Here is a 14,205-nt window from a genome sequence, read left to right on the forward strand (position 1 = left end):
GGGGGTGGTTGATGACCGTGGTCTTCCTGAACGCTCCTTATGGACGTCATGCACAGTTCCATCTGTTTCAAACTTATCTCGGATGCGAGCAATGGTGCGTCGCGTTCGTGGATCTTTGTGAAAATTTGAAGCTATCTTGGGTTCCTACCAGACACCCCAGAACTGCAGGCCGTTGCACACGGATAATTTTGTGACGCGGCGGTTCGCTAACTGACCGTGAATGACAATATCTCAAGCACGTGACTTGGGATCCTCCGTCTTGTTTATCCGGTTACCAAAAAATAATCACGTGATCTAATTACCGGGGGATACGCCCTCGGTACGCCTTGTCCCAACCGGATCACTTTACCGGATCAGATGCAGCCGAGCGACACTGCCAAGGACGTCCCGGCGAAAAGGAACGGATCGTTTGGAATGAAGTCCCAGCTAAGTTACGATACGGACCATGCTGGATCAATGAAAAAAAAGACAAAAACGAGCTGGAAACATTTCTACAAATTATTTATTAACAAGTAGGCGAGTAAAGATATGTGGCACAGTGAATATAGCTTTTATTGTTGTGTGTGAGCAGGAATAGGAAGAAATGTGAAAGGTGCGGCAATAATACAGGCAACTTATAAAAGCAGCCACAGAGCAGAGTTATCCCAATATAATTCTTGTACAATCTTAACTTAAGAGAGGACACACACACACACACACATGCAAACACACACACACACATACACACACACACACATACACACACACACACACACACACACACACACACACACACACACACACACACACACACACACACTGATGAGGAGTTAATGAAGAGAAAAAGGAGAGGAGATGAGGCGAATGGTCTCTCAACACCTTGCACGATTGCCCGACCGCAACACCAGTACGTTTTCGTGGGATGCTCCGCTGCGCGATACCTCCCTGACAGCTGGTGCGTTGTCTCTTGTAACCCCATGCACAGATCCAACCAAAGATGTGTTATTCGTGCGCGCAAGTCCGCCATTTTACACGTGGTCAGCTTGCGGGTCCGCCCGCCATCGAGCATGCCCCGCACAGTGCGCGCAGGTCCGCCATTGTACACGTGGTCAGTGCGCGGGTCCGCCCGCCATCGAGCATGCCCCGTACAGTGTGCACGGGTCCGCCATTGTACACGAGGTCAGCGAGCGGGTCCGCCCGTCATCGAACATCGTGTTCGCGGTTATCAAAGGTGGTGTGGTGTGCATGGTGCCAGCCCTGATCTGAATCAGGGAATTGAGGGAAAGGATTGGATATATTTATGAGATGGAGATTCGGATTGAAAAGGGGACAGATATATTTATTAATGGAGATTATGCATATTGTATGTTGTTAGCATTTGGTGTGTTGGTTATGCCTTTGATCGCCTGAACAGTGGATTGGGGGTCATTGCTGTGGGGCATGTGCTCCGTGCAGCGCTGGCGTTTATTGTTGGCTTCCACTGCTGCCCTTGGTCTTCTGTGAGGACGCATTCTTTCGCGAAGGGCTCGGCTGTGGTTTTTACCGATGGGTATCCAAGCGTAATACCTGCTGGCTCACGCCGAGGACCCCTTGCATGGATTTCCCTCAGGAATAGAGGAAAAAAAGAATAGGAATGAGGTTCAGAGATGTAATCAGACCGAGCTATGAGATTTACACAATGCACTGTCCTGGTCTACATATTACGATATATTTATAAAAATACACATATTTTGTGCAATATACACATCCACATACACACACACATACATATACATGTCATCCTGCAGTGCCTGCCTTAACTGGAATGAAATCTTTACACCCTATGTCCTTATTCCCATTTTGTCAAAGGTACATAATCAATGCCATCAGTTTCAATTTGCACTGTACGCTAATTATCTTCTCATGCTTTGTTTTGCTCACGAAAAGGGGGACCTGCGAATTGGTGTCCTACCAACGCACCTCTCCTATGACTCGTCGTGGCCCGTACGGAAAATCCCTCTTCGCTGCACACCCCATTCAATCGCCTACCATGTGGAAGCAAAGGTCAGGGCTTATTTCCATGGATATATTTGTATATATCTATATGAGTGAAGTTGTGCATTTTGTGTAACTAAGTTTGCTCAACTCTACCATGTTGTGATAAAATTTTATTTGTATGAAGAAATTAATAAATACACAAATATCATCTTCATTTTCACTTTTCTCAGCATCCATTAACGGAAAGTGTAAGGGTGGTTGTGTGTGCTGATGCACTTTTGTTATCCATTTTACATATACAGCATGGGCCATATGTCTTGTTACTCGATTGAAATGTATTTATTGCATATCCATATATATATGTATATATATATATATATATATATATATATATATATATATATATATATATATATATATATATATATATATATATATATATATATATATATATATATATATATATATATATTGTTGTGGTTGAGGAAATTCGCAAACCACCATTCAGGTCCCGTAGGTGAGATATCTCTGTAAGTACATGTGTAGTTAGCCCCAAACCCGTTGTTTAGAGGGAATAAATGTCATTCATTCGGGCTGCGACCCTTTAAGATAGCCGTTTTTCTGTTCTATCTTTATTTTGAACCAACCACGTCTCAACCGTCATCACACAACAACCACCAACCACAACGCCGCTTCACAACAACAACGCCAACAGCCACGGCCTTTACCTTCACAACTCGCTCTCGGAACCATCGCATCACCGCCATTCCAAGCGTCACCATGGCCATCACCGCCACTTTAGGCCCTCCACCACATTCACCTCTCCTCCTTCTGCGGCCATTCCCGCGCCGCTTGTGGGCGCCGAGCGTCAGGCTGTCCTGGCCTCGTGCGGGACGTGCGCTGAGCCGCGGGTACAAAAAGCGGCCTTTCCGAGGGGAAGTCGGATCAGGAATGATTCACGCCCACTTCCAATCCCTCCAATCATTAAGCGCGGGGAGATTTGGCCCCGCCTCCAGGCGCATTGGAGTAGAATCGCTATATGCAAATTCGAGGATCAGGAATGATTCACGCCCACTTTTCCTCCGTCCAATGGGTGAGCGTGGCTCCGACCCCAAGCCGATCCTGATCCGAAAATCTGCATATGGTTTCTCCTGCTGCACTATAAAGCGCCGAGCGCGGGGCGAATTGAGTGGAGGGTTTTCTGTTTCGGGCTCGGGCGAGTTGTGGCGGCGGCGAAGTGTGGCAGCAGCAGTCAAGACTGGTCTGGAGGAGAGTCGGTCTGTCGGGGTTCGGAGTCTGTCGGGGAGCTGCAGAGAGGAGAAGCCGGGAACGCGGTCGAGGGCGCAGTGGAGTCGCTCGTCGCGGGACCCAAGCAAGCCAGCTATCCTCTTTCCCCAGAGCATCAATTCCCCCCCTGTTTCCCCCCGCGCTGAGATAGTGCGAAAAGGGGGCCCCGTTCCCACCCCATTCCAAGCAGTGCCAACGAAACCCGCGGAGGAGCGCGGAGTCGGGGCACCGCCGCCATTTTGCGGCTCATCACAAGACGGGTAGGCTCCACGCAGTTTCGGCCACAGACCACGTCTGCCCCCTTGTATTCGAGGGTGGCCCCTTTCTTTTGCTTTTGAGTATATGTGTTGTCGGCGCCGTCTGTAAAGTAAAACTGTGTAAGTGTTGCCGTGTGCTCGCGTAGTCGGTAGTCGATCTGCATTGTGTTTCTTTCGTTGCAATTGCTTTTGGTGCATAATTGTTGTGTTTCTTTTACATTTTCTTTTTGTGCATAATTGTTGTAATTGTATATGTGTGCTTTCCGTTTGCCGTGGAATAAATGTGCCTCATGTTGAACTGTTTTTCCCGTTTCGCTTCGTCTTTTCTTTAATTGAATCTCCATCTTACTTCACGTAAAGGGTTGGTAGTGGGCTAAATACGCCCGATAATTAATCGGAACCGTCGAGGTTGACAATAACACCGCTCGGTTATCCCGATAGTACGGAACGGGTCGCTTAAAGTGGCCCGTGTCCGAGGTCGACCTGCGGCGAGGTGCGATCGCCTGGTCTACCCTCCGTGTGGGTACTTAGGTAGGTCGAATTTGGCGAACAACCCTATCCCACGCGGGGGGCCGATTGGCACGATCGTGGTGAGGCCTAAAGGCCCACCCGTGACTAGTTCCCGGCGTTACTCCGAGAGGGTCACGACGGAATTGTCCGTCCGGTGGGCGACGTGCCGCGATTCGAGTTACGTGGCCGCTCGCACGCCGGCGGGCGCGAATTCACAACAATATATATATATATATATATATATATATATATATATATATATATATATATATATATATATATATATATATATATATATATATATATATACTAGATGACCCGTGAACCTGTTGGGTTCCCGTTGTGACAGCGGTTGATGAAAAAAAAATCATTTCAAGAAAAAAAAAAAAAAGAGAGCTCCAGCAAACTATACTGCTGAGGTTGTTTGCATTGATCAAATACTTCCGAAGAGTACTTGACTGAATCGGCTATATATCAACATGAAATGAATAGAATGGCTCGGTTGCAATCTTAAAAACGCAGAATCACCCACTGCCTTTTGCAATGTCAGCTGCTATCTGCAGCATTAGTCAGTTTACATGGCTTCAGAAACCTTTTATTGACAGGATGTCAGCCCACCCCCTGGGGAAAGTAATCAATCCACAGATTCGTTTCTGACTCCCTCAACATCTCTATTGAGAGATGCCTTTTTATGTAGAAAAGGTAAAAAATGAAACGTTATATAAAGTGAAGGATACATGCTTTGGCTCCATGACTAAAGGACCAGTCAAACAAAGTTTGTGAAACATATACACTTGCACCTTTATCCTACCACCAAGGCTCGTGGTCATACAAAAACACATGCATCTTCACCCACATGGCCAGAATACATGGGGCAATACCATTAATGTCGGGGACCACTGGCTTTTATCAGTGTGAAATGGATTCCTCCCAGAAAGAGATTTGACATGTCGCTCCGTGAGAGAATATACCTCAAGCAGCTCTTAGCTGGAATAGTGACCATGAACTCTTGCGCCACACCAGCACTGGCTGCAGGGGTCATGATTAATTGGGGGTTCTTGCCATGCATGCACCGTGTTTACGGATACATTGCCAATTATTAAGGTGTTCCAATTTTTTTTGCATTTTGTATGACACAGGTGTTTCAAGTATCAGAAGTGTAACTTGTATGACTTTAGTGTAGCACTCTGTCGATCATATGCTCCAAATGTCCACCCCTGTGACGAATACAGACAAAGTTGTTGAATTGCGCACTGACATTCGGCAAGAGGGATGAACTGAACTTTCTCTGTGATTACTTGTTTCAGCTCAAAGATGCTTCTGTGGTTATCCTCGAACACATTGTTTTTGAGAAATCCCCAAAGATGAAAATAAATAAATAATGTGACCACTCAACGATGAAGCATCAGCCAATCACTCTCACCGAAGCGGTTTGTCACCTATTCACGGGACTCATTTGCAATGTAAGCAGTTGCCCCATCCTGCTGCAACCATTGTTCTTCTCTTTGAAAGCTTCTCCTGTGACCAAGAACATCCCTGAACTCATTCAGCATGTTAAATTAACGGTTGATGGTCATGGCATTACTATACTCCTCTTCTAGCCAGAACAGTCCAAGAATGACACGCTTGCTCATTGCACACCGGGTTGTGCACTTGACTGAATGTAAGGTCTCTGGCAAACTTCATCGGGAGGACTATGCCCCAGTAAACATTGTTCCTTGAGTTGATGTGGCCATTAAGGAGAAGGTGAGCCTTGTCGGAGAACAAAATGCTGTTGAGAAAACCAGACTCCTCCTTAATTTTCTCCTCAATCCATCGAGCCATTTCAAGATGCTTATTTTTGTCTGGATCGGTGAGTTTGTGTCTGACTTGTATTCTGTATTCGGTCATATTGTCAGGCCAGGCCAAATCAGAATTGTGACTTGCTACAGGTACCATATAAACCTGTACTTACCTGTGACTAAACTGTCTCCCCCACTCAGTTTCCTGGTGATGAGGGTCGATGGATATGTTACATCTAGCAGGATTAGAAACAAAACTTGTCATAGTGCGGAGGAGCTCCTCATGAGCCAATGGCCATCCATATCTGGTGCTCAACTGTTTCTGCGGATGATGTCCTGCATTTGGGTTACCTATTGCTTGGAGCTGGGTTGCAGGATTTGCACTCCGGCCAATGTAAAACACTTCATTCCTCAACATACACAAAAATAAAAAACAAAGCTAAGAAAAACCCATTCCATCGGAGTACCTCCTGTGCAGCTGCCCTTCGTAGGGCAGCTCACCAGATGACAGGATTGGGGCAAAGCCTTAGGGACTCCCATTATTTTATGAGAGGAGGAGAAATTCAGGGAAGCCTTTCTGGGTCGAGTTATGGTGATGTGCGTCAGGGTGGTGCTGAGGTGTCGTTCACCAAACGGCGATCTCCTCGAGTTAACCTGAGGAGTCCCTTCAGGCAGTCCATTCGGGTGTGCTGGGAATGTCCTCAATCTAAGAGGATGATCACCTGTCTCTGCTGTCATTTGAGCTCCAGCGTTTCAACATCGGTATTGCAGCACTTTCTGAGGATCGAAGACCATATAGTGGTGAGATCGTGGTGGGTGTTTACAACTATTACTGGTCTGGTCACTCTGATGGTTACCAAGCCCAAGGAGTTGCTGTGTTCTCTCCAATAAATTAACTCCCATGAAAATTGAGATAACACTGGTCAATGAGCATATTATGAGACTGAGGATTCATCACTCTGGGTGTCATATCCTGAGTCTCTGTTGATGCTCCGACTGAGTTGAGTGTCATGGAATGTTTCCTCTCAACCTCGGACTAGAAGCGTGGCATAAAATGTCTCCTTCACAGTATTTCACTGTAAAGGAGACATTCTATGCCATGCTTGAATCTGTGGTTGAGCAGTGCCCCAGGTGAGATACTCTTCTCATCTTGGGGGATTTCAATGCATCAACTGGCACTGAGAGGGATGGTCCCCATGGGTCTGGAACTGTGAACCAAAATAGCACTAAGTTCCTTGACTTTGCAAGATGTCATGGATTTAGGGTGGCTGGTTCATGGTGTCAGCGCCCACCGCCTCATACCATCGCTGGTGGTGTGGCAAAATAGATTGACCATGTGCTTGTTGATGGTCACTGAAGGATGCTCCAGAACTGCAGAGAATACCAGAGTGCTCAGTTCCTCAATACTGACCACAGGCTTGTTGTAGCAACTCTCAAGCTGTGGCTCAAATCCAAGCGAATGCTACTATCCCAGCCTAGGCTGGATGTTGGCAAGCTCAAGGATGAGAGGGTAGCTGAGTAGTTTACGAACAGGGTGAGTGGGGATCTGGGAGGTCTGGGTGTTTTGGCGCATTCTGAAGAGTTGCGGAGTGCCTTGAAGACTACTATCCTTGATGTTGCTGGTGGATGTCTTGGAACTGACAGTCAGGCGAGGAGCAACTTTGTCTCCCAAGGGACACTGGATACCATTGACCAGAGTCACAGGGCCAGGCTTAATGGCAGAACTGAGCTGTTCAGGGAGCTGTGGCGTAAAACTGTATGTTCGCTGAGGGCGGACATAGGTGCCTTTGTGCAAGTCATCTGTGAAAGGGTAGAGCGTCACATGTGGTCCATGATTCTCGTCCGGCTTACATAGGAATTTGTGCATTGCGTTCCTCCAAGCCTATCCTGCAGTGTACTGCAGTTAGAGTGGAGGGTGGTGACCTCTTGGCAGAGCAGTCTAAAGTAAAGGCAAATTGGGTCGGTTACTTTGAGCAGCTGTACCAGGCTAACTGACCAGCTGTTGAGTTTGATGTCAGGGATGTTACTATTGCTGTTCCTGACCATCAAATCAACTGTGAACCACCTTCGTTTGTAGAAATACAGACTGAGGTGAACTAGTTGAAAGGAGACAAAGCTCCTGGGATCTGTGGTATCCACACTGAACTTCTCATGGCTGGTTGAAATGCTGGACTTGTGTTGTTGCATGCAGTTCTGTGCTCTGTTTGGAACACAGGCATCATCCCAACTCACTGGAAGAGGGGCCTTGCTGTCCCTCTCTGAAAAGGGAATGGTGATCGGCAGGACTGCAACAACAACTGAGGGGTGACGCTGCTCTCAGTGTCGGGCAAGGTCTTTGCTCAGATATTTATCGAGTTCGCCGCCGTCTGCTTGAGCATCAGTGTCCAGAGCAGTCGGGCTTCAAACAAAAAAGGTCAATGATTGACCGTATCCTTGCTCTTGGGGTCCTCACCGAACGCAGACGAGAGTTTCGGCAGGGACTGCTTGCAGCCTTTGTTGATCTCTGAAAAGCGTTTGATTCATTGAATCGAGATGCCCTCTGGAGGATTCTCGGTCTTCGTGGGATGCCACAAAAACTGATCAATCTGATATCTGAACTCTACTCTGGTACTGAGAGTGCTGTGAGATGTGGTGATACCATCTCTGACTTATTTCCAGTTGTTACTGGAGTTCGTCAGGGGTGTGTACTGGCCCCCACCCTTTTCAGTGCTTATATGGACTGGATTCTGGGGAGGATGTCAGAGAGATGAAGTTGTGGTGCATCATTTGGGAATGTCAAGATCTCTGACCTTGATTCTGTCAATGATTCAGTCATCTTTGCAGAGACTCGAGATATCCTTATGGGGGTCCTCGAGTCGCTGAATGAGGAGTCGGAGCCACTGGGATTACAAGTTCCCTGGTTCAAAACTATAGTATAATCCAGGCTTTCAATGACATCTTGGATGCTGCTATTCTCTAAATGTTTGTGGTGAGGATGTTGAGTGCTATTCATGTCTCCACATGTTGTGAGCCAGAGGTGAAGAGACGTCTGGGTCAAGCCTGGGGAGTCATAGATTCACTGGATCATGGGGTGTGGCGCTGTCGGTACCTCTGCAGGAGGGCGAAAGTCTGAGTCTTGAAGTCCTTAGTGCTTCCAGTCTTGCTTTATGGATGCAAGTCTTTGACTCTGACCAGGGATTTGAGACTGAGAGTTTACTCCTTCAGTACCAGGTCTCTTTGGAGAATCCTTGGCAATCGCTTTGTGTCCAACGAGCATTTGCTGAGAGAGACTAAATTCAGATTTGTCACTCGTATAGTCCGTGAGCATCATCTGTGGCTGTTTGGACATGTGGCTCATTTTCCTGATGCTGAGCCTACTCACCAGATTCTTTCAGTGAGGGAGCCTCGTGAGTGCAGGAGGCCAAGTGTGGATCACGTTCCTCGTGGTTGCAGCAGGTTGATTGGCATCATGGAAATGGGGATGGGCCAGGCATCTGTCTGGGGGATGGCGAGACGGAGGCCCCTGGAGTTCTGGCGGGGAGTGGATGTGGCGATGCGCTGCTCCAGTGCATGCTTCTATATCTGACCTGACCTTGCATTCTGTATGGATACAGTTTCATGTCATCACGGAGAATCCTCCGGAGACTCGAAACTGTCAGTAAAGTTCTTGACTGTGGTGGCAAAGTGACTTTTTTAGACTGTTTCAAACTGACTGTTACACCCTCTCAATGACCTCAGGAGTTCTCAGCGAAGGGCTTCCAGAATGAGTTGGTCTCTGGTGATTTTCAGCTTAAGTTTTGCACAGTTCCTTGCTCTCAAAATTTCTTCATCCATTTGAGTACAGTATTCTCTCTTTGCATGGGGGTGTCTCTGCAGTTAAATTTTCTTTTGAACTTTCTTTGAGTTTTGACAAAAGATTGCTATTTAATGTAGGATTCTACAGAAGCCTTTTCTGCATTTCTGCAGGGCATCATTTCCTTGAGATGAAAATAAATAAATGGTGAATAAATCAGAGGGTTTGGGTTGTTTCTTTTGGTAAACCTGGAAGTTTTTTATTTTTATTTTTTGGGTATACATTGTCGAGGCTCGTATGAGAGCTAACACACAATATGACAACAATATAACACAGCTATAACACACAATATAACACAGCTCTCGTATGAGAGCTGCACAGCAGGGGTGAGGGGTGGACATGAGACAAGAGCGGCGGAAGAAGGAAGGACAAAATTGGAGAACAATGGGATTGAATAGAGTGTGGGAGTTTATTCCAAAAGCGGGGAAAAAGAGGAATGAAAGAGTGAAGGTGAGCAGTGATTCGTGATTTTGGTAGTTTACCAGAAGGGGGTTGCTGGCAGACCTGGAGCGCCCTGTGGAAATATGGGGGGTGGGGGGACATATCACAGACAGAGCAGGAGTGGGGGGGGGACCGAAGAGGGGACAGTGTATTATATGATAGAAAGACCACCGACCTGCCTGTGGTGAGAGTGAGAGGCCCAAAGACTCAGCCTCACCGCCGGAGATACCAATGATTCTAAATGCCTTGGTTTCCACAGCATGAAGCCGAGAAAGGTGAGAGGCAGGAGCACCAGCTCAGAGGGGAGAGCAGTACTCCACCAGGCTGTGGACAAAAGCTTTGTATTTGGTCAGGAGCTCAGGTTGGCAGAGGAAAGACTTTGCATGATGGAGGATTCCAAATCAGCGACCGACTTTGGAGGCCGGGTTGGAAATGTGGCTTTCCCAGGAAAGATCATGGCAGATAGTGAGACCCAGAAGCTTGAATGAAAGGACTTCTTCCAGAGGATTGTTGAGAATTTAGATGTGGGGTTTTCCAAACGGTCCTTTTGGAGAGACACTGTGAGAGTGTGAGATTTGTTTGAATTGAAAGACATATTCCACATGTTGGACTAGCTTGTGATTTTATCCAGATCTACAGAGAGCGAAGAAGCTGCTGCTTGCCGGTCTGAGGGATGAGAGATGATACGACAGAGTGTGGAGTCATCAGCAAAGAAATAAAGAGGATTTTCCAGTCAGAGAGATCATTGATGAAAACCAGAAAAAGAACAGGGCCCAGAACTCTGCATTGAGGAAGTCCAGCCTGGACAGGAAGAGGGCATGAGAGACCTCTATTTAGGGCCACACTTTGGCTGCAACAGGAGAGGAAGTCTTTGAGCCATGAGTGGAGATGGCCTTCGATACCAAAGAAGAGAGTTTGTTGAGCAAGGCAGGGTGCCAGACCATGTCAAAAGCATGCGATATGTCTTGTGATATGGCTCTGATTTCATGTCTGGCATTGAGTACCTTCATACATTATTAGGAGAGCAAAAGCAGCATATCGAGGGTAGAGTGACCTGATCTGAAACCTAATTGATGAGTGGAAATCAAGCCATTGGAGAGGAGGAAGGATTTAATGTGTGAAGTGATGATGGATTCCATCACCTTGCTGATGATTTGGAGAAGGCTGATTGGTTTGTAGTTGCAGGGATCTGTTTTTGCACCTTTGTTATCCAGGGCAGTAATGTTTGTTGATTTCCAGGCAGATGACCTTGAGCAAATGAGAGGGTGAATCAAATAGAGAGAGGGTGAGCAAAAGCAGAGGAGCGGGTTTTTAGGACACGTGGTCTGATGCTGTCTGGACTGGTTGCAGAATCTGAGGCGAGGTTTGACAGCAAGCTCTCCACCTTGTCAGAATAAAAGGACACTGATTCCAGGAACAATTGGGAGTGACTGGGTAAGATGGGTAAGAATGCGATGGGTTTCGGACACAAGATTTCGATGCAAACACTGAGTTTAGGCATTCAGCCTTTCCACGTGCGGTATCAGCCGTGTGGCCGTTTGAGGTAAGGGAGGGGATGGAGGGGGAACATACACCAGAAACAGATTTGATTAGACACCACCATGATTTGGAGGAGGGAGAAAGGTTTGAGAGTTTAGACTTGAGATTGGAAAGATGTTGTTTTCTGGCTCTCCTGAGGGTAGACACACTTGTTCTGAGCTTTATCGAAGGAACTGAGATTACTCTCAGTTGGGTGTGCTTTTCATGAGGCAAAGGCAAGTTGTTTCAGGCCAATTGCCTCACCACTAGCTTCAGTGAACCATGGGCCAGAGGAAGGGTAGGACAACTGAAGACGAGAGGGGATAAATCTGTGCTTGAAGGAGAGCAAGTTTCTTTGAAATAATTCCCAGGATGAGTTGATGTTGGAGAAAGTAGCGATGGGAGACCAGTCTAGAAGTTTGATGGCTGCCGGGAGACCCTGCCATTCAGCCTAAGTGAAATGCCAGACTCGACGGCACTGAGGTTGTTCTCTGATAACAGCCATAGAGATGTCCACTTTGACAAGCACGTCGTCAGAAGAACCGATTGGAGTGGAGGAAGAACAGCAGATATTTTCAGGGGAATTTGTCAAAATCAGATCCAGAAGAGATGGAGTAACGCTGGTTGAGATCTGGGTCGGGAAATTGACCGATTGAGTCAGTCCCAATGAGTCGCAGAAGTATTTTGCAGAAGTGTCATGACAGGTGAGCATGGTACCCACATCCATCCAACTGGCATGATGACAATTGAAGTCACCACATATGACGAAGGGAGAGTTCGGATGAAAGGATATAAGTTGGTCCATGTTTTCGGATAGTGATGTGTCAATGGAGTCATCACTGTTTGGTGGACGGTACAGTGCACATATAAACATGAGGTGGGTGTGGAGGGAAGCTGTAGCCAGAGGTATTCCTGGGGGTGTGGGGCAGTACATGGAGAGTGAGGAATGGAGTCTTTGATGAAGAGAGCAACTCCTCCACCAGGACGAGGCTCAGGTCTGTCAGACCGGAAGCGGGAGTAACCAGGGAACGATACTCTGGAGTCAGAGACGTCTTGAGGGAGGAAAGTTTCTGTAAGGCAGATTATGTCTGGTTTGTCAGTAGTAACCTGTATGGAAAGATCTGTAAGGTTTGAGCGAAGTCCCTGGATATTTGAGGTCTCCACTGTTAATGAAGAGGGAGGGGATGAGGCTTTTGGTGCAGGGGATGGGGGGAGGGGGAGGGGTGGGACAAGGGAGGAGGGGTGGGGAGGTCAGGAGAGTTGTTGAAAGAGTGTGGGGGATTGCAGAAGAGCAAGGGGAGGGGGCCTGATGAGGAGGAGAAAAGGTGCTGGGTTGAGGTACAGTGGGGAGGACTAAGAGAGGAGGCAGAAGGCAGTTGTGGATTTGAGGAGGTGGAGTAATGAAGTGGAGGAGAGAGGGCAGGGGAAGGAGGCAGCTTTGTGGATGTGAGGTGGGGCAACTTTGAGAAGAGTGAGTGAGTGGGGTGAATGGTGGGCGAAGGGTGAGTGGGGGAGTTGAGGGCGAAAGGTGAGGGGGGATTTTTGAGAAAGGTGAGAGGGAAACTTGGAGGGGAAATAGTGTGATGGTTGCTTTGAGAGGGAGGGGTGAGAGGGGTGAATTGGTACTGAAGTTGGAAAAAAAGAATGGTTGATGGAAAGCGAATCAGCATAGCAAACTTTTTTATTTTTATTTTTTATTTTTATTTTTTTAGTTCAGAAATGCGACTGAAGACATTTCTTGAGGGATGCAATGAAGGCGAATTAAGACAATGGATAGAAGAAACGTTGTAACAGTTGGATTTTTTTAGACAAGGTATGAAGGAAAGGTCGAATTGAGAGCAGTCTGTTGAAATGGAAAAAGAGTAGTGAATTATGATACAGTAATGAGAACCACATGTGTGAAAGAGGAAGATGAACCATTTTAAGAGACTGTTGTTATTATTATTATTATTATTGATATTGATATTGATATTGATAAAGATTGCATGAGATTAAGCAAAGGAAAGGTTGAAGAAAAAGTCATGAGGTGAATGTAGAATTTGGATCTGTAAACGCAGAGGGTGGAAACAGATCACGTGGTTATGGGAGGATCACGTGGTTATGGGAGGATGACGTGGTTATGGGAGGTGTTTTGTCAAAAGTGAATTTGTTTTTTTATTTTATTATTATTATTATTATTTTAAATAAGGATTGCATAACATTTGGAAAAGGAAAGGTTGATGTAAAATAGTGGAGGTGTATCGTGAATTTGGATCGGTAAACGCAGAGTGAAGCTGATGGATCGATGAAAAGTACCAAGAAGAGGGGAGAGAGACATGTGGTTGCAGGAGGTGTATAGATCGAAAGGATACAAGGAAAATTATTATTATTTGATGGATTTTTGAAGATTCTGTAAGATTGGGGAATGGAAGGGTTGTCGGAAGAAATCATGAAGGTAATGGTGAGACTGGGTCAAGTCAAATAGAAGAAAGATGAATGCGCCGACAGGAGGAGGAAGAAGAAGAAGAAGAAGAAGAAGAAGAAGAAGAAGAAGAAGAAGGATCAGTACTCGTGGGTATGGAAGGAGAAAGGGTTGTTGTTTTTTGTTTGTTTGTTTGTAATTTAAGACAAGAAATGGAGGGTG

The 14,205-nt window shown here is 46.5% G+C and overlaps 1 protein-coding gene across 5 annotated transcripts in view; it reads left to right on the forward strand.

Moving 5' to 3' along the window:
• Positions 1 to 14,205, forward strand: part of CPSF1 (cleavage and polyadenylation specific factor 1) — a 147,918-nt gene that overhangs the window by 109,212 nt on the left and 24,501 nt on the right. For all 5 annotated transcript variants that reach the window (XM_085893332.1, XM_085893335.1, XM_085893336.1 and 2 more), the window contains one exon: positions 1,906 to 2,022. In XM_085893332.1, the coding sequence (XP_085749458.1) occupies positions 1,906 to 2,022 (117 nt within the window). The remainder of the gene's footprint in view (positions 1 to 1,905; positions 2,023 to 14,205) is intronic.

The sequence above is a fragment of the Eptatretus burgeri genome, chromosome 8 (assembly GCF_056783735.1).
Source record: "Eptatretus burgeri isolate ZD-2024b chromosome 8, Ebu_testis_v1, whole genome shotgun sequence".
In the NCBI taxonomy this organism is placed as follows: Eukaryota; Metazoa; Chordata; class Myxini; order Myxiniformes; family Myxinidae; genus Eptatretus; species Eptatretus burgeri.